A 22,757-nucleotide genomic window follows, 5' to 3' on the forward strand; every position below is an offset into this window, starting at 1 on the left:
CACAAAAACTCAGGCACAGCACCCAGGCCCTAAGTTCAAACAGCACAATCAATAGGAGGAGAAAAATTCATACACATACTGTTATCCCTAAAGACCTAACTCTGGGAAACCCTACAGGCCTGACTTTGGTGCAGCTGGTTTGGTCCCAATGGCTGGACACGACCTTGTAGTCAGCAGTCTCCTAATATGAGGCCCTGCTGAGCTTCCAGAACCATCCTGGAATGGTTACAGAACAATCCTGGAGGCCTAACACTGCCCTGTGACTTCAGCCATTCTCTGCCACCTCCATCTGAACTTTAGTAAGTACCAGCACTCTGGCTTTGAATAGATGGGAGTTCCATGGAGTCATTCATATTCAACCCTCTGGTCCATCTGCTGTCTGATGTCCCCAACTAGAAGTCTCATGACACTTGATCTCTTTTAACAAAAGATACCTGGCCTTGGCTGTCCCAATAGGTATTGTGACTTAGGTACATAGCTGCACCAAAGGTAGCCCCTCCCACCTCTCTTAGGCAGTCTCACAGTCTTCTCTAAAACCCGTTGTTCCCACTGCCATCTTCCTGCCTCCAGATTTATCTTCAGGCCTTGGGCCCTCTGGTCACCATAGCTGTCCTTTCCAGGTAGCTTTAAGGAGCAGGATCTGAACTGTGATCCACAGTTGGTTGGTACTTGCCCTTCGTGAAAGGTGTGATCCTTTCCCTTTAAAAAGACAGAGAAGCTGGATGTGATCACTTGGAAGGCAATGGGCTTCCACTCACAGAAGCCAAGTGGGTACCTGTCAGCTGTGCCCTACAGGGAGGCCTATACTGGGTGAGAGGCCAAAAAATGGTGAGCTCCAGACTTTTTGCACCAAAAGGCCCATTCTCAGGAAGACACCCTCTATTTTCCACTCATTTCAGCTCATCAAAGCATTCTGATTGGTGAGTGAGAACAACCAGTGAAAGATCATCCACCCCAACCCTGGTAGGGAAATGGAGAACCCAAGAGAAGAGGTGAAATCACTACAACAGTCAAAGCCAGGGCCAGAATACATGCCTGGACTTCATGATCTGAGTCCCATGTTTCTCCTACTGCTTTGACTCTGTCTTGGGAGTGACATGCCTAAAGACCTGGTCCCCATCCTGTGAGCCATTTGGAAGATGGCATTCTCATAGGAAGGACCAGGGGCTATGTCCAACAGCATCCACCAGCTGTTATCTTCCTTCTTCCTTCCTCCCTCCTTTCCTCCCTCCCTCCCTTTTGTCCCCCCTTCCTTTTCCTTCTTCCTTCCCTCTTTCCTTTTTTCCTTCTTCCTTCTTCCTTTCAATTCTTTTTTCTTCCTTCCTCTATTCCTTCCTTCCTTCCTTTCCTTCCTAACTTCCTTCCTTCTTTCCTTTGTTTCCTTTCCATTTTTTTTTCTTTTGAGTGTATGTGGCCAAACCAATGTCTTTGCACATGCTAGACAGGCATTCTACCATTAAGTTACACCACCAGCTGTGCATTTGATTATTGTCTTCTCCGCCAAATATGAAACTCTAAGAAGGCAAGATTGAGATTTTCCTTGGATCTTCCCTTCACCTCAGTTGTAACCCATGAATTAGCAAGCATTGTACAAATATAGTCAAAGAAAGGGAAGAAGGAAGATTGAAAAGAGGCAAAGAGGGGTCAGGAACAGGGGACCTTTCCTGCTAAACAGTGGATCTTGGCTACTCACTGCTCACTGTCCCCAGTGTCTCTGGCCTGGCCCAAAGCCTTATCTCTCATCTGAACCTTAAGACTGCTTCCTTGTCCCTATCCACCCTCCCCCCACACACACACTCTATTCTTTGACACAAGAATGCCAGAGCATTTTTAAACACACCAGTTACTTCCCATTGAAATCCTGAGTGTCTGGCAGAATTATTTGCAAAATATATGTCTAAGAAAAGACTTCTGAGTGGTGCTATGGCTCAAGTGGTAGAGTGCTCACCTTGAGCTGAAGAGCTCAGGAACTCTGTGTTCAAGCCCCATGACTGACCAAAAAAAAAAAAGACTTCTGTCTAGAATATATACATACATTTTAAAACTTGACATAAAAAAGCAACCCATTTTTTTATACAATGTGAAAAAGATTTGAAAACATTTCAGCAGAGAGTTTCAATATGCTGTCATTGGAAAATGCAAATTCAAACCATAATGAAATATACCATTAGGACGGCTGGAATGTTTTTTTTTAATCTGTTAATCTCAAATGCTGAGGTTAGATTCCTTGTACACTGCTGGTAGGAAAACACATTAGGTCTGAGATGTAGCTGAGTGATAAGATTATTTGTCTAGCATACACAAGGTCCTGGGTTCAATTCCCAGCACTGAAAAAAATGAAACAACACAGGAATACAAAATAATAGAGCCATAGACTGTGAGGCAGCGTTCATCATTCCCATTCTACAACTGAGAAGAGACAACATAGCCTATGATAGGAGATGACCAAGGTAAGATTCATCTCAAGGTCCACACACTTGTCAGAGGCCAGATGGAAATCCAGGCTAATCTAAATGAAGCCACCAAGCAGACCACCATGGATGGAGCAGAGTCCAGGCTCCCCACTGGGACCTGAATTATAAATGCTGTAATCTCCTGGGAAATAAGATGGACTGGCTTATAAGCAGCACAATCCCATTCTTCCCCATTCCAGGGCTCAATTTTGTGGTCTATCATAAAGTTTCATAACCCTGTAAGGGTTCCCTAAATGTCAACTGGAAATTCATACATAATGAGGCAAAGGTGAGTCCCAACCTAACTGTCCCTGCCAAGGACACATGCTAAATACTTGCTCACTAACTGCAGCACTATTGAAAGGCGGTGGAACCTTTAAGAGGTGGGTCTTACTGTCCCTGAGCTCTTCAGCTCGAAAGCACTCTACTACTTGAGCCACAGCACCACTTCCAGTTTTCTGGTGGTTAATTGGAGATAAAAGTCTAATGGACTTTCCTGCCCAGGCTGGCTTTGAACCATGATCCTCAGATCTCAGCCTCCTGAGTAACTAGGATTACAGGCATGAGCCACCAGCACCTAGCAAATCTTTTCTTTAAATTGATGTTCTCAGGTAGTTTTTTACAAAAGAAAACTAACAACAACACCTGTATTACATCTTCACATGGATCTTTCCACAGATTTCCTCCCAAATTGTGATACTTTGATTTGCAGCTAAGAAACCAGACTCCTGTATAAAGACTCCACAGATTCAATCCCACCCCCACAGAATCCACTTGGCTTCTTTCTTCCCCTTCCCTTTCCATTCCTACCCCTGACTGTCTAGCCACTCTGGACATGCCTCCAGGCCCACATTAGCAGCTTGGAACATCATCCATCTTTCCAGGCAGACTTGAACATTTCTCACTCTGTCCTTCACAGTCTCATGGGGCGCAGCCAAATCCTCTGTCACATATCGGATGCTGGATCCACCACTCCCTTCTGCCCCATTTGCCTGGGAACTGCCGAGAGCTCAAGCCCAACAGTATTCACTCAATTTAATTGAATCATCCACTTTTTTTTGTCTCCTGCTCTCCTGTCCCTTCCTAAGGCCACCATTTTCCTGCAGGCCAGGGAGGCTCTTCCTCCAGCCCATGCAAGGAGCACATTGCACAATACAATTTTCCTACATCTTCCTTACCAGCCCAGAAATATACTCATCTCTATTCTCACACACCCCAGCAAAACACAGAAAGGGAGGTAAAAATAAAGGAAAGAAAGAGAACAGGAAGGAAAGGAGGGCTCTGGCTCTCTTGGGGCTAAGTCCCTTTCTTTTGGAGGGTGGGTGGCACTCTGTTGTCTCCATGGCAACCACTTGACTTCTGTGCTGCACAGCAGCAAATGGATGGTAGGAGTTGAGGAGGAGTAGCAGGGGACTTTGCATATTGAGCTTGCCGAGTCTCTCTTTCCCACCCATACTTCTACCTCACCAAAATGGCACACACACAAAAGAGATCAGATGAGAACAAGAACAGGTAGGGTGAGGCAGGAAGGCACATCAGTGAAGGCCAGCTCTGCCTCTATCTTCCTGGGCTCACATAACCTTCCCCCTGACCTCAGCTTCCAGAAGGCATCCAATTGAGAAAGCTGTCTGGGCATTAGAAGAGCACCCTAGTCCTCCTTCCCATCTGTTCTTCTGATTTCTTACAGCTGTGGAGAGCAGGGGGAGCACATCTTGAGAAGCTGGGAGCCGCTCGGGGGCACCACTTCTGTCTTGGCTCTGCCCTAGCATCCCAGGATCTAGGTTGGTGCCAGCAAATATTGATTGCTCAGCAGCTCCAAGGAAAGCAGGGACCAATGCCACATACCAGCAGTGACTTGGGTAAATCATGTTCTCCCTGCCATCTTCAATTATTCAAGGGAAACTCGCTGAAATTAACATCTGCCCTTTGGAGTTCTTGCAAGTGGTCAGCAGCACACACAAATGTAGTACTACAAATAAAGAATGTAGTATACATTCTTTGTTATAAAGAATAGACATCTGGGATTTTAATTTCTGATTTGGGAATCATGAATGAGTTTTCTATTGTAAAAAAAAATTACCATGTGTATGCTAAAGTATTTAGAAAGAAGAATACTGGTAACTGGCATTTCCTTTGAAACTTATCAAAAATAGAAGATGATAGGGCTGGAAATGTAGCTCAGTGGTAGATCGCTTGCCTAGCATGTGCAAGACCATGAGCACTGAAAAGTAAAAGATGATTAGTAGATGGATAGAGAGACAAGTAGACAGAAAGACACGTCATAGAGCAAAATGGGTAAAACAATAATACAGTCTAGCAGAGATGTAGCTCAGGTGGTAGAGGGCTTGCCTGGGCTCAATCCTCAGTAATAAGAAGGAGTAAGGGAGAGAGGAAGAGGAGAGGAGAGGAGAGGAGAATTTCTCTGGATTAAGTACATTTTATTCCTCTATAAAGGATTTGCCACAGGCTGAAGCATGGTTCAGAGGGCTCACAAAGTAAATTCAAACCCTTGAGTTCAAATCTCAGTGTCACAATTTACCCCTCCTATAAATAAATAAAGCACAGAATTTGACAAGGCATAGCAGCTAAACAGAGAGAGAAAGAGGAAGCTGTCATTTGCAACATACTTATAGGTATCTACAACATCCACAGGGAAAGCACACTCTCTTTCCAGACTCCCAAGTCCTTACAATGGGTGCAGGTGTGGGGATGGCCCGGCAAAGACAAAATTCCAGTACCTGCTGCCTTGCTCACCAGCTTTGTGATTTGGGGCAAGGTATTAGCCTTCTTCCTCTCTCCAGTCCTGGTGTGATACATGGCTAAGCATCTGGGACAGCAAGGGGAAAAGCACCTTTGCACATTAAAGGTCTTCCCTAGGACTGGCCATCAAAGAAGGCAAATGACTCCCTTCCGAGAGCTACTATTAAGGACTTTTCTAAAAACAAAAGAAGAAAGTGAGAGGAGGTGTGAGGGGACAAAAGAGTTGGAGGTAGCAGGAAGGTAAGCAGAGCCCATGAGGCCAAAGAGCAAGTAGCAAGGGAGACCATCTCCTACCTCCAAATTTCAGGAAGGCCCAGGGACTTCAGGCAGACATGACCCCCCACCAGCTCCACAGCAGGAGATAGGAGGTTAAATTTGTGCAGAGGGTCCAGACAAGGAAGAGACAGAGGAAGCAGAAGGAAGTGAAGAGACTTCAGTAGTCTGCCCAGCCTCCTTCTCCAAAGCATGGTACTGACTCTCTCTTAGGATGTAAGATCTTTCCTAGAGAAATCCAATAATCCCAGAGAAAGTTTTTGAAATATGACAACTGAATGACTAACCTCTAGCCAGTAATACCCCCACCACACACCTGCTGCTGCCGCATTCATGGCATAGATAGCTTCTTATTCACGAATGTAGAGAAAGTTGTTGGAATTGGAGATAAAACAGGTGACAAAGGAACTTCAGAAAAACTATAACTAACACCCTTAGAAGAACATACTGCAAACATATAGAACTGGGTGCTATTGAGAGAGAGAGAGAGAGAGAGAGAGAATGAGCAATCCACAACTCTTGGATACCAAAAAAATGTGATAGCCAAATATTTTAAATGCAATAGTAGGATTGGAAAACAAGAGCTACATAAAACTTACCAGAAAAAAGTAGAATGGAAAAGGCATAGAAGGAATGAGATGGGGGGGGGGGCACAAAAACACTAGCACACTAGCATACCAAGCCAAAACATTTTAACATTTTTCCAAAAAGAGAGAAATGAAGCCAGGCATGATAAGTTCATGTCTGTACTCCCAGCATTCATGATGAAGAGGCCGAGGCTACAAAGCAAGACAGGGTCTATTGATGGGGATGATAGATGACTGACTGACAGACAGACAGAGACAGACAGAACAAAAGGGACCGAGTTTATAAACACAAGGAGTCCACTAATAGCCAGGACAATGGGTGAAAAAAGACCACATGAAATCTAACCATCATGAACTTTCAGAACATTAGAGACAGAAGGAAGATCCTGGAATCCTCCAGGAAGAAAAGGCAGATTAAATACAAAGAAAAGAGCAAGACTGGCATTAGTCTTCTTCCCAACTTCACTGAAAGCTAGGAAGCATGGAGCAAAGCCCTCCAAATTCCTAGAACGCTATGTCCCACCAAACTCAGGTCAGCTGTGCAGGTGGGAAACTACAAAGCATTTTCAGACACGGAGTCTCTCAAACACCTTGCCTCCACTGCCCTTCACAGGAATTTTCCATAGAGAGGGAGCAAATCAATGGGGAAGGCACAGGATGACTTCAATGAAAACAAAATATTTTAAATTATACCCCAAAACTGGTTTCCTTGGCAATCTGGCCCCAGCATCTGCTTCTCATGCTTTCTCCACTGTTTCAAGAAAACAGAAAGCTCACTTCTAAAGTACATGTTCAGTCACAATTTATAATTTTTTTAATTGAGATGATATTACAGCTGATGGCCAAGAAAATATGGGAGCTCTAATATTTGTCAGCTCCTTTATAATTTTCCATGGTTTCCAATGGATCTTTTCTAGGCTTCACAACTTTTTTTTTTTTCTGTCAATCATGGGGCTTGAACTCAAGGTCTGGGCACTGTCCCTGCGCTCTTGTGGTCAAGGCTAGTGCTCTACCACTTGAGCCACAGCTCCACCTATGTTCTTTTCTTTCTTTTTTTTTATTCTTTCTTTCTTTTTTTTTTTTTTTTGGTCGGGTTATGGAGCTTGAATTCTGGGCTGGGTGCTGTCCCTTAGCTCTTCAGCTTAAGGCTAGCACCCTATCACTTGAGCCACAGCACCACTTCCGTTTTCTGGTGGTTAAATGGAGATGAGTCTCAAGACTTTCCTTGCCTGGGCTGGCTTTGAACCATGATCCTCAGATCTCAGCCTCCTGAGTAGCTAGTATTACAGGCATGAGCCACCAAATGCCCGGCTCCACTTCTGTTTTTCTTGTGGTTAATTGGAGCCAAGAGTTTCGTGGACTTTCCTGCCCAGCCTGCCTTTGAACTGTGATCCTCAGCTTCCTGAGTAGCTAGGATTACAGGCATGAGCCACTGGCACCAGCATAACTTCTTAACATAAATTTTACTAACCCATTCTGAACACCCATTCCCAGGGCAAAACCACTCAAAGGCAACACCTAGACCATGTGAGTTATGGTTGGTATAGAACAAGTACCTCTTCCTGAGTTTTAGAGAGCTCTCCTGAGTCTCCCCATCTACCTACCATCTCATTTGCGAGCTAAAAGAAATGAGGCTCAGAGAAGTTAATTAACACTGTCTAATTAACATAGCCTGTGCTGTCTCTGCACTGCCTGAAGTGTGGCTGGCATTAGCCATGCTCCCTCAAGAACCAAAAATAGTGGCTGGGAGTGGCTCAGTGGTAGAGTGCTGGCCTTGCATGCATGAGGCCCTGGGTTCCATTCCTCAGCACCACATAAGAAGAAAAAGCTGGAAGTGGTGCTGTGGCTCAAGTGGTAGAGCACTAGCCTTCAGCTGAAGAGCTGAAGGACAGGGCCCGAGACCAGAGTTCAAGCCCCATGACCACCACCACCAACAACAACAACAATAAATAAATAAAGAATCCCAGCCCACAGTAGGTCAGTCCTTCCTGCCCTTGGACCCTTACCTGACATTGAAACTGCACTTACTTCAAGAGCCTGTCGCGGACCGGATTAAAAGGGTAGCGCTTAGCTGGAGCCAGGTACAGGGACCGGTATCGCTGCCTTCTGTCCTTGCTCTCCATCAGGGTGGTGTTAAGGTAGCGGCCCACTGCTACTGGGTTCTGCATCAAGGAGAAGATGGCAGGATTTTAGCAAGCATGGATTGGAGACTTGAGCTCAGGTTTCCTTCCCTTCTGACCATTCATACCCCAACCATTATGAGTAGAATTGTGTCCCACCAAAACAATAACAACAACAAACAACAAAGATTTGGCCAGGCACTGGTGGCTCATGCCTGTAATCTGAGCATCAGGGTTCAAAGCCAGCCCGGCTTAGGAAAGTCTGGGAGACTCATCTCCAGTGAACTCCAGAAAATCAGAAGTGGCGCTGTGGCTCAAGTGGTAGAGCGCTAGCCTTGAGCTGAAGTGCTCAGGCACCCAGACCCAGAGTTCAAGCCACACAACTGATTTTAAAAAAAAAGAAAGAAAGAAACCCAAAGATTTGCTGAAGTGCTTTGGACTGTGACCTGATTTGGAAATAGGACTGCTGCCGATATAACTGAGATGAGATCATGCCAGAGCAGAGTGGTACTCTGGTCCAACAGGACTGGTGTCTTTATAAGAACAGACACTGTGGGCTGGGAAGGTGGCTCAGTAGTAGAGTGCTTGCCTCGCATGCATGAGGCCCTGGGTTCGATTCCTCAGTACCACATAAGTAGAAAAGGCTGGAAGTGGCGCTGTGGCTCAAGAGGTAGAGAGCTAGCCTTGAGCTGAAGAGCTGAGGGACAGCACCCAGGCCCAGAGTTCAGGCCCCACAACTGACCAAAAAAAAAAGAGCAGATATTATAATACAGAGGCAGAGGAATGCATTTACCAGGCAAGACTTGCTGGCTACCACCAGAAGCTGCTGAGAGGTTTCGAGGTTGCTGACTCCAAGATTTCAGCCTTTTGTTCTCCAGAGTTGTGAAAGAGTACACCTTTGTTATGCAAGCTACCCCTAGTCCACCTTCCCATCCAGCTATCTACCCAACACAGAGGTTTAGAGAAGATGACATGACTTGCCAAGATGACAGAGTGAAGGAGAGTAAAGGCAGAACAGGAACCTTGCCATCTGAGGAGATGGGCCAACAAGGGGAAAGGAAGGTAATAGGACCCAAAGTCTTGGCCAATGTCAAAACCATTGCCTTCAGCAGAAAGGAATCTGAAGAGAAGGACTCCCTGCTGGAGATGTCCAAAGAGGGCCTTCCTGTCCTGCCATTGGAACCAGCTCTCGAATCAGCCCTTCCACTTCAGATGGTTGACCCTGCGGTAGAGCACAGCCAGCTGGCTCTAGTCTAAGCTATACTTGGGGTGCCTGAGGACTCAGATAATGGGGTGTGTGGAATGGGACAAAGCAGGAGCATCAGGAGAAAGCAGGTAAATTACAATTATAATTGTATGTGAATTTATTTGCATATAATTTATATGTAGATCAGATACAAATTATATATATGTATCTTAAGAGCACGTGTTATGGTTTAGACGAGATGTTGATGGGTTGCAGGGTTGGTGGTGCTATTGAGAGGTGATTGGAAGCTGAAGGCTCTGCTTTCCTCAATAGATGAATCCATTGAAGACTTCCTAGCTGAATGGGCTATTGTGGGGCAGGGCTTAATTGGAGGAAGAGACTGTGGCATTTGAAGGGACCCTGGGATCATGGCCACCTCTGTCTCCCCACACTCCCCTCTCCCTGGCTTACATGAAGTGACCAGTTTTCCTCCACCAAAGGCCTAAAAACAAAGGAGCCAAATGCCCATGGACTTAAACTTCAGAGACCATGAGCAAAAAAGTTCTTCCTTAAGTTGGTATCTCTCAGGTACACATTGACAAAAAGCAGTAAAACAAACCAGGAGACACCTTCAAAATAGCAAGCCAATTAGCACCACATAAAACTCCCTGCAGGGGCCAGGGAGTGTGATCTGAGCACTGGGGGTGGGGTGGGGGCCATCAGGGGGGGATGCAGGATCAAGCCAATTTAATAGACACTTAAGATTTGTGCATCTGGGTTGGGAATGTGGCTTAGTGGTAGAGTGCATGCCTAGCATAGTTCAAGCCCCAGCACTGGCAAAAATAAAGAACCCAGGGTCTTGTGCATACTAGGCAAATGTTCTACTACCAGGCTACATCCCAATCCTCAGATGTGTGATCCTTAGACTCCAATAACAGGTGTCCTTAAAACCTTTAATGGAGAAGTGAAGGAGAGAATGATGTCAGTGTCCAAAGCCATTTGTGGACATTAAGCCAGACACTGGTGGCACACACCTATAATCCTAACTACTCAGAAGACTGAGATCTGGGGATCACGGTTCAAAGCCAGCCCAGACAGGAAAGTCTGTGAGACTGATCTCCAATAAACCACCAGAAAACTGGAAGTGTCACTGTGGCTCAAGTGGTAGAGCATTAGTCTTGAGCTGAAGAGCTGAGGGACAGCGCCCAGAGTTCAAGCCCCACAATCAACACACAAAAAAATAGAAGGCATGCACACAAAACCTAGGAACTGGCCTGTTCCAAAAGAACACAAACACTCTAAAGCTTACATCACACACACACACACACACACACACACACACACACACACGGAAGAGAAAGAATGCAGAAGAGGGAAGAAGACAGGAGTGACACTTGCTGACCCAGGGATAAGAAATGGATCAACTCTACTAGCTAAACCTAAGGCTGCAAGACAAATATGACAGACTAGCAGGAGCATTTCTCTGCAAAATAAGAGAATAGGGTGGCTGCACAGAGAGTGGGAGCTCTCTTAGCTCCTTGGTTCTAAAAGTATGGGGCACCATCACTGTCATCTGGGAGCTGGTTAGACATGCAGATTCCAGGCCTACTGTATCAGAAGTCCAAGCATGGGGCCCTGCAATCTGGAAAAAACACAAGGCCTCCAGGGAACCTGCTACCTGCTCAAGTAGGGGAAGCAGTGCCTTGTAGAAATGAGACATGAATGGGGCAGAAAGAAGTGGCACCAAGCCCTCTAACATCAGTGCCCAGAAGCACGGAGTATAGCAGCAAGAGAGAATTCCCTGCCCATCACCATGAACCACACAGCCCCACCCACCCCAGTCTAACTCACCCAGCTTCCTATAACCATCATGGAAGCCTTTGACCGCTTGGAGGTCAGGAGGAATGGTGGTGAGTTGACATGTTTGGATGTTGGTTCTCGAGGGACGAAGAAGCCAGGGCCAGATGTGGCCTAGAAGTAAGGAAGGACATCTGAGAGCCCTGGTAGTGCTCAGCCCGGGACAGAGCATCTGCTCAGCAAGGCTGAGACTTCAACCAAGCACAGGGGAGGTGAAGGGGTCCCTAGTGCCCTCAGAACCCATGCACCACTCTAAGCTCCTCAGCCTGATATCTCTATGTAAGGTTCCCAGGAACTCTTGTAGTTGGGCAGGTCCCCAGGCCTTCGAGCTCCACAGCTGGGTTCCAGTGCAGCTCTTCCCACTCAGCTCTTCCTATCTCCAGGGCAGATCCCCTCCTAACTTGGGCCAGCTTTCCTTTTGTGAAATGCAAATACTGATCCTAAATGGGAAAGTGGCTACCAGGTGTTCAGGAAGTGTTGATTCCCACCTCCCACTGCCATTCAACCCTTTCCCATATCCTTCAGAGCATACTCTCTGCCTTGAGGCCTGACTTAGCACAGGATCTCCTATTACCTCCAGGGAGAATGGCGCCGAACCAGGCAGCGCTTGAGGCTACCTGGTCCAGAACCCATAGGAACACCACCTAACACAGTCCTTAGGTCATGCTCCATCCTGGCCCCGTCTCCCCTTGGCCTCTCTTCAGCTCTTGAGGGCCAGGACCCTTCTTCAGGATGGAGATCCACACGGGCTGGCACTTCCTGAACAACCAGTCGCCATGCTGTAGGCTCCAAGCATGGAATGCCATGTAACCCATAAGCACTCTCTATCCTCGGAGGTCAACTGTGCAAAGTAAGGCTGAGAGGGTAACAGGGCCAGAATAGAAATGCAGGACCAGGACTGGAGACGAAGTGGATCTCATCCCTAGGCCTGTGCTTGTCCCTCTAACACAGCTATCAAAACCCACCTACCCTGCCCACCCATAAGAGAACTGTCTTCCAAGAAGGAAGTCAGGCCACAGGGTACACTGACTGGGTTTCGAGGGTACTGGCTAACGGTAGTCCAATAAATCCTCTCTGTTGGAGTTTTCGGGAAACGAGGCATTTTTGAAAAAATGCCATGCTTCTTATGGCAGCATGAGTTAAGATCTTCCAGGAAGCTCTTGAAATCTGATGGTTCCTTTGGCTTTTTTTTCTGTGAGATAGACAGAGAGACAGAGAGAGGGCGGGAGAAGTTATGCCAGGAAAAGTAAGAACTCTCTTTACACCCTTACCAGCGATCAGAGCAGAGCAAGTGGCAGGGACAAGTAGGCCACATTCACTGCCTTTTGCCCATCTGTCCTGGGCTTAGCAGATGCCTCTGTCCACCAGCTGGCAGGGTAGAACTAGTCCTTTGCATCCCATATACATGCCATACCCCTCCACCCAGCTTGCCTTTATCCATTCCTTCTCTTGTTCACTCACTGGCCATTTACTGAACCAGGCAATGTCCTAAACAAGAACCATATTTCAACTGCTAAAAGAACCAATGTGGCTAGGCACAGTGACTCACACCTGTCGTCCTAGCTACTCAGGAAATTGAGATCTAAGGAATAAGCCTATGCAGAAAAGAAAATCCCCAAACTTGTACTTCTAATTAATAATTAAAAAATAAAAGCTTGACGTAGAGTTGTGGTTCGAGTGGTAGAGTGCCAGCTCTAAGGGGGAAAAAACTAAGGCAAGAGCTTGAGGGCCTAAGTCCAAGCCTCAGTATTGGCTCTTTCTCTCTCTCTCTCTCTCTCTCTCTCGCTCTCTCTCTCTCTCTCTCTCACACACACACACACACACACACACACACACATGCATGCAGATGATTTTCAGGGTATTGAAATGACTCTATAGGACACTACAGCCACACTTGTCAAAGCCACAGAATGACCACCAGCAAGAGTGAACTGCAGGCTGAGGGGACAAAGCATGTCACTGTAGGTTCACTGACTATAGCAAAACGTTCCACTCTGGTGTGGAATCTTGATAGCGGAGAGGAGAGGATTCATGTAAATTTATACTTGCCTCTCAGTTTTGCTAGGAACCTATCCTTACTCTAAGATATAAAAATCTAGCTGGGCACTGGTATCTCATGCCTGAAATTCTAGCTTCTTGGGAGGCTGAGATTTGAGAATCATGGTTCAAAGCCAGACCAAGGAGAAAGAAAACTGGAAGTGGAGCTGGGGCTCAAAAGTATAGAGCTCTAGCCTTGAGTGAAAAAAGAGTTCCAGGACAGCACCCAAGCTCCTAGTTCAGGCCCCAAGACAGAGAACAGGGCGGGGGGGGAGGGGGAAAGAGGGAGAGAAAGCGAGAAAGTGAGAAAGCAAGAAAGAAAAAGAAAGAAAGAAAGAAAAGAAAGAAAGGAAGGAAGGAAAGAAAGGAAGGAAGGAAAGAAAGAAAGTGAAGAAAGAAAGAAAGTGAAGAAAGAAAGAAAGAAAGAAAGAAAGAAAGAAAGAAAGAAAGAAAGAAAGAAAGAAAGAAAGAGAAGGAAGGAAGGGAAAGAAAAAAAAAGAAAGAAAGAGAGAGAGGGAAGGAGGGAGGGAGGGAGGGAGGGAAGGAGGGAGGGAGGGAAGGAAATGGAAAAGGAAAAGGAAAAGGAAAGGAAGGAAGAAGTCTATTAAAGAAAACAAATGCAAAGAAGCATTAAGGGCTGTCACTGGGCAGGGTGGAGGTTTGCTGTAGTCCCGTACTGGTGGCTGGTCAGGGGAGGTCTGGGAAGTCCTATGGGGAGCAGCCAGGTCACAAGGCACAAGCCATCAACTTTTTACCGAAAGGCCACATTACCCACCACCCTTCCTAGCTCTCCTACTGGCCTCTGCCACCACACTTGTCACCTGCTGACTCCCACGGATGATTTTCTAAGTTCCACAAAGGTGGAGCCCCCTGTGCCTTGACTCTCAAGCAGACCCAATTGTCTGCTCTGATGCACAGAGGAGAAAGAAAAACTAGGTCATTAGACAGACAGCAGGTACCCACTGCTAGAAGCATGAAGAAAGCCAAGCACAGGCGTACAACCCCACTACCAGAAACTGAAGGAGGTAGGCAGGCTAAAGTTCTACCTCAGTTTCCCCTCTTAACCCTCTTGTTCTCCCACAGAGCACTCTCCCTAACCCAGCCAGCCTAGCTCTATACCTATGAAGCCAGGAAGATACTTCTTCCAGAATTGCAGGATACTACACCTGTGTCCAGCCTCACATCACAGCCCATCCACACCTCCAGCGCAGTTCTTGCAGGAGCAAGGCTAGAACTAGCCATGCAACCAGAAGGATATGCTTGGGTTCAAATCCCAGCTCTGCCTCTCACCAGCTACCTGGCCAGCCTGTTTTCTTGCCTTACTGGGTAGAAGGCCCAGTAAGCCAGTTGTGGGATAGGACCTCTAGGCAGCACCTTGCATTCTGTGCAAGAGTGCCCTCCTGCCCCTTCCCCCCACCTGGAGACACACCTGCACAGAATAATGTCCATAAGGCAAAGGCTTGCTTCGATCACCAGAGAAAAGGTCGTAAGGGCCGCGGGTGGTGGTGGCTTTTTCCAGGAATAACTCGATGCCGTCTTTGATGGTATAGGTGCCGGGTCCCAGACCACTCCCCTAGAGACAGAAGAGGTGACAAGGCCTGCCAAGAGGGCTGCAAAAGGCAGGACACCCTGAAAGCCCCCTCCCAGCCCTGAGTGGGGGAGGCGTGGCTAGGTGCGGGGTACCTCATCACTGGAGCTGGGTGGCTTGTGGGACATCCTGCACATGAGGCCCTCAGAATGGGACCGGTTCCAGGCATTTTCCTCCAGCCGCGTGTATGGATTGCCTTTCTCCCCATAATTCCCAGGGCCTGGGTAGAAGTTCTGGGAGGCAGAAGTGAGGACCATCAGTATTGGTTCCTTGGAGGATCCTCACCCCCCAAGAGGCGAATGAGATTTTCAGGTTGTCCCTGAGTCACCACCCCCAACATACAACCTTGTCAGTGCTGATCCTCCTCTACTGCCCACACCTTCAACTCCAAGTTCAGCCTCATCACCAGACTTCCCGGCTGCTGGCCTGTCCCACCTCTATCTGTGGGCTCCATGCTACCACCTAAGCGCAGCCCTTGCTTGCTACTGCAATTACTGCCACTCGAAATCCCTTCCTGCCCGCTTTGCCTCAGAAACCTACTAATACTGCGGGCTAGTGACTCAAGCCTGGAATCCTAGCTACTCAGGAGGTTGAGATCTGAAGATCAAGGTTCAAAGCTAGCCTAGGAAGGAAAATCTATGAGACTCATCTCCAATGAACCACCAGAAGTGGCTCCAGCGGTTTAAACCTTGAACCCAGCATCTGGGTACTGAGTTCAAGCTCCCTCCAGTACCAAACATGAAAGGGAGGGCGGGAAGGGGGAGGGAAGAAAGGAGGAGGGAAGGAAGGAAGGAGGGAGGGAGTGAGTCCTATTAATCCTCAAAGCCCTTCAGGCACCGTCTCTCTTGGGACCACACCTTCTTCCCCCGCACTGCATCAGGCAATCCTCTGTTCCCAATTCCCAGCCCATCCTTGGCATGTGCTTCCAACAGTGCTTCGGTTCCCCAGAAGCATCTAGAGTCCTGGGTTCAGATTCTCATTATACTGCTTCTGAGATGAGTGAGCACGGGCCGTGAGCTACGGAGTCCACTGTGGTAACTAACATAGGGATGATCATAAAGGGCCCTGGAATGCCTAACACATAGTCAGGGTGAGGTAACTGACAGTGTTGGGGACAATAGAGGTGAAGAACTGTATCTGGAATAAGCGTCAGGGGCCTGGACTGAGTAACCAGGGTAGAAGTGTGGTCTTCCTAAGAGAAGTGAGCAGAGCTGCCTGCATGTGGGTGGGCATACTTTGGTGAAATGCAGCAGGATTTGGCCTGCTAGTCTGCATCTTCTAGCCACATGGGGTCGCTGTTATTCCACAGATAGATCAGCTCTGCCCATCTCTGGGCACTGGCACTAGCCCTGGGAAACCCAGGCTTGACAAAGAAGCAGGGGCCTCTGCTGGACAAATCAGGCCACTGCAAGCAGCATAATCGTTTATCTCCAAAGCAATCAGACTATGCCTCGCCTCCTGTGAGGAATAGGAGTATCCTGGTATGTTCTAGAGAAATTCCCCAAGAGTTCAGGAAGCTGGGGCCCTAAGTGATGTGCTATGTTAGAAGGCCTCAAAAACAGGTACCTGGTGCCAACTCAATGAGACCAAACTGATGTGGTTAGTCCTCAGAGAGGCAAATCACATCTGTGTTCCCACCTCCAAAAAGGGGCGCTGGGGTGCTGGGCAGCAAGCATCACAAGCCCTGGAGGGATCCCCTGTATTAGGAGTTCCTGGACAGCACGAGGCCTAGAGCTGGGTACTTTGTCACCACAATCACATTTTTTCCCCTTCAGACATCCAAATTCAGAGATTCTATAACTTGGCTGGTGTGAAAGATTCCAATTCTTTTTTCTGCGAGCTCAGAGCCACACATTCTGAGGCCAGAAGGATTAACTTGGGGGAGAGAATGGAGGAATTGTTACTTCTTAAAAAGTTGTTGCTCAAAGCCTGAGAAGGATTCCCCAAAGATGCTTGGGGTGGGGGGGAGAGTCCCTCAGGCAGGAGTAAAGACAGATATTCCAGTGCTCAGGGCTGAGGACACAGGAAAGAGGGTGTCAGACTTAAATCCTGAGATTAGACCAGTCCTCCAGAAATGAAGGAAGCACAGCTCCTGGGGAAATGGAGAAGCTATACCTTGGACACTTTAGATTGCTGTCCTGCTGCTACAGCCACCTTCTAGCTGTGTGGACTAGGAGGGCTGCTTAGCAATCTCTGTGCTCCAGGTTTGTCTGTACAGTAGACACAATGGTAATACCTACTTCCCAGGGCTGTCCTGAGGACTAGGTTACCAAGTGCTGGGTAAGTACCAGCTATGATTGTCTTAGATTGGGAGTTAATAACTCATTTAAAAATACCTCCAGGCATCCCTGTCCTAGGTGACAGTCACACTCTACACCTGAAGATGTACTTGTTTATTTCCTGAATGTCAGGGGATGCCACATTCCTAGGTTTCTGGGTGATAGGGGTTAGGGGAAATGCCTGGGTTTTAGGATCGAACATTCTGCTACTTGGATCTCAGTTTACTCCTTGTCAGCTTTGCAGCCCAGGGCAAGTTACTTACCCTCTCTGATCCTGTAGGTCCCAAGGTGATTGCAAACACTCATTTCATGCCAACTGTGTACCAAGCACTACAGGGCCTTCAACATGTCATGGGCTGTGTAGATGTGCATCACACTCTGGTGAGTGGGGAGCGGGGGTGAGGTGAGACACCAAACACCTACCTACAACAGGGACTCGTAGGAAGAGAGAAGGCTCCTAGTGGATTCAGAGGTTTCTGAAAGCTGAGAGCTACCAGTGAGCAGGAGAGTCTGGGGCCAGGAGGCTGCTAGGGGAGGAAAGGTGTTCCTAGCAGAGGGCTGCAATGGGGTAAGTGTGGGAAAGACCATGGCACATCCTTCAGCAGAGTTAGCAAGGGCAGGAGGGCACTCAGAAAATGGCAGCACTCACCACTGAGGTGTGCGGAATGACCCTCTCTCCTGACCTGGGCCTCCTTTGTCCTCCTGGGAAGTGATCACTGTACCCCACACTTTCTTTTTTTTTTTGTCGGTCGTGGGGCTTGAACTCTGGGCCTGGGCCCTGTCCCTCAGCTCTTCAGCTCAAGGCGAGCGCTCTACCACTTGAGCTACAGTGCCACTTCCGGTTTTCTGGTGGTTTATTGGAGATAAGAATCTCACGGTCTCTCCTGCCCGGGCTGGCTTTGAACCGTGATCTTCAGATCTCAGCCTCCTGAGTAGCTAGGATTACAGGCGTGAGCCACCAGCGCCCGGCCCCCACACTTTCTTGAAGCCCTACTCAGCCAGCACCTCTCCCTGCAAGTCTGCAGCTGCCTTCCTAGCCCTGACGCCCACAATCAGATGCTCCCCATAGACAACCAAGCAGGCCATTGGATCCAAACCCTCAGTGTCCCTCCCACAGCCCTTGGAATGACCCTTGAAGGAGCCATCTTGGCTTCAAGGGCCTCAAGACCCAGCTCCTCCTTCCCCTGCCCTCTTCCTTTTCTTGCTTAGCTGGCTGTGTATACAGATGAGGACACTTGCTGAGCACCTAATATCTTCCACATGCTCTGCTGGGACCTAGAGAAGGACCAAACCCATCCCTGTTGAGGTACAGCAGCTCTGAGGACCCAGAGGAGAGCCTGGGCCAAGCCTGAAGAGGAAAAGATACAAACAAGGAAGGGGGTTTCTGGCATCATTAGGGCTATATGCAGTTCCCAGAGAGCAGAGCATGGCAGGGATCCTTCTCTGCAGTTGAGAACACCTACCCCGATGAGGCCTCGGAACCGGATCTCCCCAGAGCTGAGAAGCCCCCGAGTGCTACATGGTTTCTGCTGTAGCTCTTCTAAGAAGTCTTTGAAATTGTAGCAGCCAGGTCCTAGTTTCGACTCCTGTCCCAAAAGAAGAAAGCATAAGATGGAAATTGGGAAGCAGGAAAGGTCCACAGGAAGGGGACTCAAGGGATGACATCTCTTCCAGGATGAGCTAGCACCATCAAAACCTGAAGGACACTGAGGTCCATGCATGGAGCAGCCAAACCTGGAAGCCTGGCCCAGGAGAGGGCAGGGCGTGAGCCAGCAGCCTCACCTTCTTATGTCTCTCTTTCATGATGGCCTGGTACTGGAAGTGAGGCAACTGGGTCAGCCTGGTAGCTTCCAGAGCCCGGGCCCATCCTGTGCCCACTTCCTTCTTCAGCTTCTTTTTGCTGAAGCAGGTCTCTGTGCAGTTGTAGGCCCCAGGTCCTATATGGGACTGAGTTAGAACATTGTCAGAACTGGACCAGCCATACACATCCAGTCCATCCTTACAGCAAACTCCATACCCACCCAGTCTCTCTTCACCAAACCACCCCTGACCTGGAGCTAGAGGCCAATCAATCGCCCCCCCCCCAGCATCCATCTGAGTATTTGGACACTTGGTATTCCAGGTGTGATCCTAACCTCCTCTGGCACTGGCCCTGTCACACTTGAGGGAGGCGTAGTAACACTGGAGAGCCCACAGTGGCCAGCACTGAAGCTGGGACCGGGATCCAGGTCTGTGCAGCCCCCAAAAATGTGCTGTTTGCACTACAGTCCATGTTATCAAACATATCAGAAGCCTGACTCCAGATCAAGCTCATACCTGGGGCTGTAGGTATGGAGAAAGGGAGAGAAGGGAGTGGAGGGGGTAGGAAGGGAGAAAAGGGGGGAGGAAAGGGAGGAACACATCACATACACAGCTCAGCTCACCCACTGGGATGGGCTGCTTCGAAGAGCAAAGACCAGACTATGTGGGGGAGGCCAAACGGCCAAGAACTCACCACATCCACGGAATGTTGTCTGGAGTAGGGAGCCTCTGTGAAGGTGCTGAGTTTCTTTCTTTGGGGATAAACACCAGAGACATCGAACCTAGGGAGACATGCAGCCCACTGAGCCCAGTGCCTAGCACTGGACCCCAGCTTGGGCAGTCTTACAGGATGGGCAAGCCACTCTCCCAAAACAGGTGACGTTGGAGCTGGCCATGAAGGTTGAACATCAGGGCTGCAGTAGCTTGGACCATTCGGGGTGACTCCACCCCCATCTGTCCCACTTCACCCTCCAACTCTTCCTCCAGCTAAGTTTTTTGCTAAAGGCCCCATCACCACTAGACTTCATGTATATATGTATATGTATGTGCATATTACGTTATCTATTATATATATTTTAGATATACTTCATGTATAATGCAATGTATGTTTTGTGTGTGTTTGAGACAGTTTCCCTATGTAGCCCAGGGTGGCCTTGAACTTGAGGTCCTGTTGCCTCATTCTCCTTTGTGCTGGAATTACAGATGTGAACTACCACACTGGGTTTGTAGATAGCTTTAGTATGATATGGTTTTTATCTACCCTGCCGCTCTCTCATAGAGTACAAACTATAAAATGCACATAATGTATCTGAAGATGAGACCACTGGGTAAACTCTCACCCACAACCTTTCCGTGGCGTGGAGGGCTGTACTGGAGTTTTGAACTCAGGGATATGGATTTGTTTGGCAGCTGCTCTGCCTACAACAAGAGTCACACTCCCATCCTTCCACCCACTACTTTTTTTTTTTTTTTCCCAGTCCCCAGGCTTGAACTCAGAGCCTGGGCACTGTCCCTGAGCTTCTTTTGCTCAAAGCTAACACTCTATCACTTGAGCCACAGAGCCACTTCTGGTTTTTTCTGTTTATGGAGTACTGAGGAATTGAACCCAGGGCTTCATGCATGCTAGCCAAAGCACTCTACCACTAAGCCACATTCACAGCCTCCCACCCACAGCTTTTTAACCAAGTGCTAGATTATCTGGCTTCTCTCTAAACCCGGCACATAATAGGTGCTCTGGACCTGACTTACAAGGATGCACTAAGGAAGTAGAAGAGGTTGGTTGTTTTTTTTAAAGGGGGTGGGCAGCAGGAAGAAGTGGAGGGGGGCCCAGCCCCCCCTTACTGCCAGACAACCCCTCCTCCTCCTCCTCCTCCTCCAAACTACATCCCTTCCGAGGGGAGGAGCCTTAACCACCCCCAACCCTCAGGAGGGGGCGCTGGGGGACAGGCAGAGGCTGCCTTAGAACGTGAGCTCCAGGATGCTGATGGGCCGCACCTGTGGCTCTGCACCCCGAAGGGCGCCCGTCCGAACCACTTGAAGGTGGAGGTCATGGTGCCGGTGGTAGTGATCGGGCACCAGCCACGAGGTCCGAGCAGCCTGACTTGAGCCTGCCCAGCCCCGGAGCACCCTTCCCCCAGCTCTCGCCCCGGCCCGCCCCGTTACCACGGCAACCAGAGGCTTGTGATTTTCTGCGTCGGTGCCACGTGGCGCCGCCAGCCCCTCCCAGAAGTGTTCATTCATTTGTGTGTTTTCCAGGCTTGCCTTGCCGGAGATCCTTCCCTGAAGACTTAATGACCCCTCCTGGTGCTTAATATGGAGCGATTTGGTGGGATCATTTGCTGAGAATTTGTTTGCTGGGTGAGACCAGACTCAGGAGGTGCCTCTTAACATCCGATGGGATGTGACCTAGGACCAAAAGAGCAGAGATTTGGGCAAAATGGCACCCCGACAATGGAGGGAAGGAGGAAATAGGGGCAGGGCTAGGAGAGAGGAGCATGGAGGACCAAGGTCAGGTTGGAGAGGTGGGCAGGGGGTTGCAGGGTCTGTCCCTCGTACACCTAAACATCCATTCTGGACAGACACTGTGCAGCCTGCCTGGGGGCCAAACCTGGTCCCTACCGTGTGGTCAGGCCCAAGAGAGATCCATAGATGGGTCAGCGGAGGTTTCCTAGAGGAGGAGAATTCCAAGCTTAACACTGAAGCATCGACTTGCCAGGTGAAGAAAGGAGTTGAGCGTGTGCACTTCCAACAGAACATGGTCAGCTCTCCCTCTTCCTGTATTTCCTCTTTCCAGCACCCTTGGCTGTGTCTAGCTGAAATAGCATCTCCATGATTGTCTCTTATCCCACAAGGGCCTTTAGCAACTAGTGGAGTGGAAATCTCCATCTAATTTGTATTTTTATTTTGGTGGTGGTCATGGGGCTTGAGCTTAGGGCCTGGGTGCTATCGCTGAGCTTTCTCTCAAGGCTAGTGCTCTACCACTTTCAGCCACAATGCCACTTCTGGTTTTCTGGTGGAAAATTTGAGTCTCACTGACTTTCCTGCCTGGGCTGGCTTTGAAGAGCGATCCTCAGGTCTTAGCATCCTGAGTAACTAGGATTACAGGTGTAAGCCACCAGCTCCTGGCTTCCATTCTTTTTTTGTTTTTTGTTTTTTCTATCAGTCATGGAGCTCAAACACTGGGCTTGGGCACTGTCCCTGAGCTCTTCAGCTCAGGGCAAGCACTCTACCACTTGAGACACCGCACCACCAGTTTTCTGGTGGTTAATTGGAGATGAGTCTCATGGACTTTACTGCCTGGGGGAGCCTGAACTCTGGGCCTGGGTGCTGTCCCTCAGCTCTTCAGCTCAAGGCTAGCACTCTACCATTTGAGCCATAGCAACACTTTCGGCTTTTTCTGTTTATGTGATGCTGAGGAATTGAACCCAGGGCCTCATGCATGCAGAGCAAGCTCTACCACTGAGCCACCTTCCCAGCCCTCCATCTAATTCTTGATGACACAGTTGAAGTCACAGACAGGTAGGATATGCTCTGGACCAGAGGTGCACAGTTTTCCTGTGCAGGCCCCACCCAATGCCCTTCTGATACCCAGAGCCAGTATTTAATGTGTGCCCCCACCCTCCCACAGCCCAGAGCTGGACTTTGAGGCTCTATGCTTTGGGGCACGTGGTCATGGCTGCCAGAGTGTCTATCGTACATCACTGAATGGATGGTCAGAAGCCTGGGGCCTCAGGATCAGATACCCTGAGTCATCCACTGTCCCTCCCCAGGACTGGGACCTAGGGCAAGTTGTTTCCTTCTCTGTCTCAGCATTCTT

General features: G+C 48.7%; 1 protein-coding gene across 1 annotated transcript; it reads right to left on the reverse strand.

The window, feature by feature from the left end:
- Positions 1-626: 626 nt before the first annotated feature.
- On the reverse strand, positions 627-20,991 carry LOC105989946 (chromosome unknown open reading frame, human C1orf177). Its single transcript, XM_013022217.1, has 10 exons — positions 20,936-20,991; positions 19,635-19,722; positions 18,923-19,087; positions 18,604-18,726; positions 14,957-15,094; positions 14,703-14,846; positions 12,267-12,428; positions 11,231-11,350; positions 8,102-8,235; positions 627-699 (listed from the first exon to the last, which is right to left on the reverse strand). The coding sequence occupies exons 1-10, from the start codon at positions 20,989-20,991 to the stop codon at positions 627-629; spliced, it is 1,203 nt and encodes a 400-aa protein (XP_012877671.1).
- Between the last annotated feature and the right edge of the window lie 1,766 nt (positions 20,992-22,757).

This window comes from Dipodomys ordii, unplaced genomic scaffold (assembly GCF_000151885.1).
Source record: "Dipodomys ordii isolate 6190 unplaced genomic scaffold, Dord_2.0 Scaffold61, whole genome shotgun sequence".
Lineage (NCBI taxonomy): Eukaryota > Metazoa > Chordata > Mammalia > Rodentia > Heteromyidae > Dipodomys > Dipodomys ordii.

Excerpts from the sequence above, each read along its gene's own strand:
- LOC105989946 (XM_013022217.1), bottom strand. The coding sequence starts at position 20,991 with ATGACCTCCACCTTCAAGTGGTTCGGACGGGCGCCCTTCGGGGTGCAG. Across the intron at positions 11,351-12,266 it reads GCCAGTACCCTCGAAACCCA|GCCACATCTGGCCCTGGCTT; the intron begins GTCAGTGTACCC and ends CCTTACTTCTAG. Across the intron at positions 8,236-11,230 it reads TGATGGTTATAGGAAGCTGG|AACCCAGTAGCAGTGGGCCG; the intron begins GTGAGTTAGACT and ends TCCTTGATGCAG.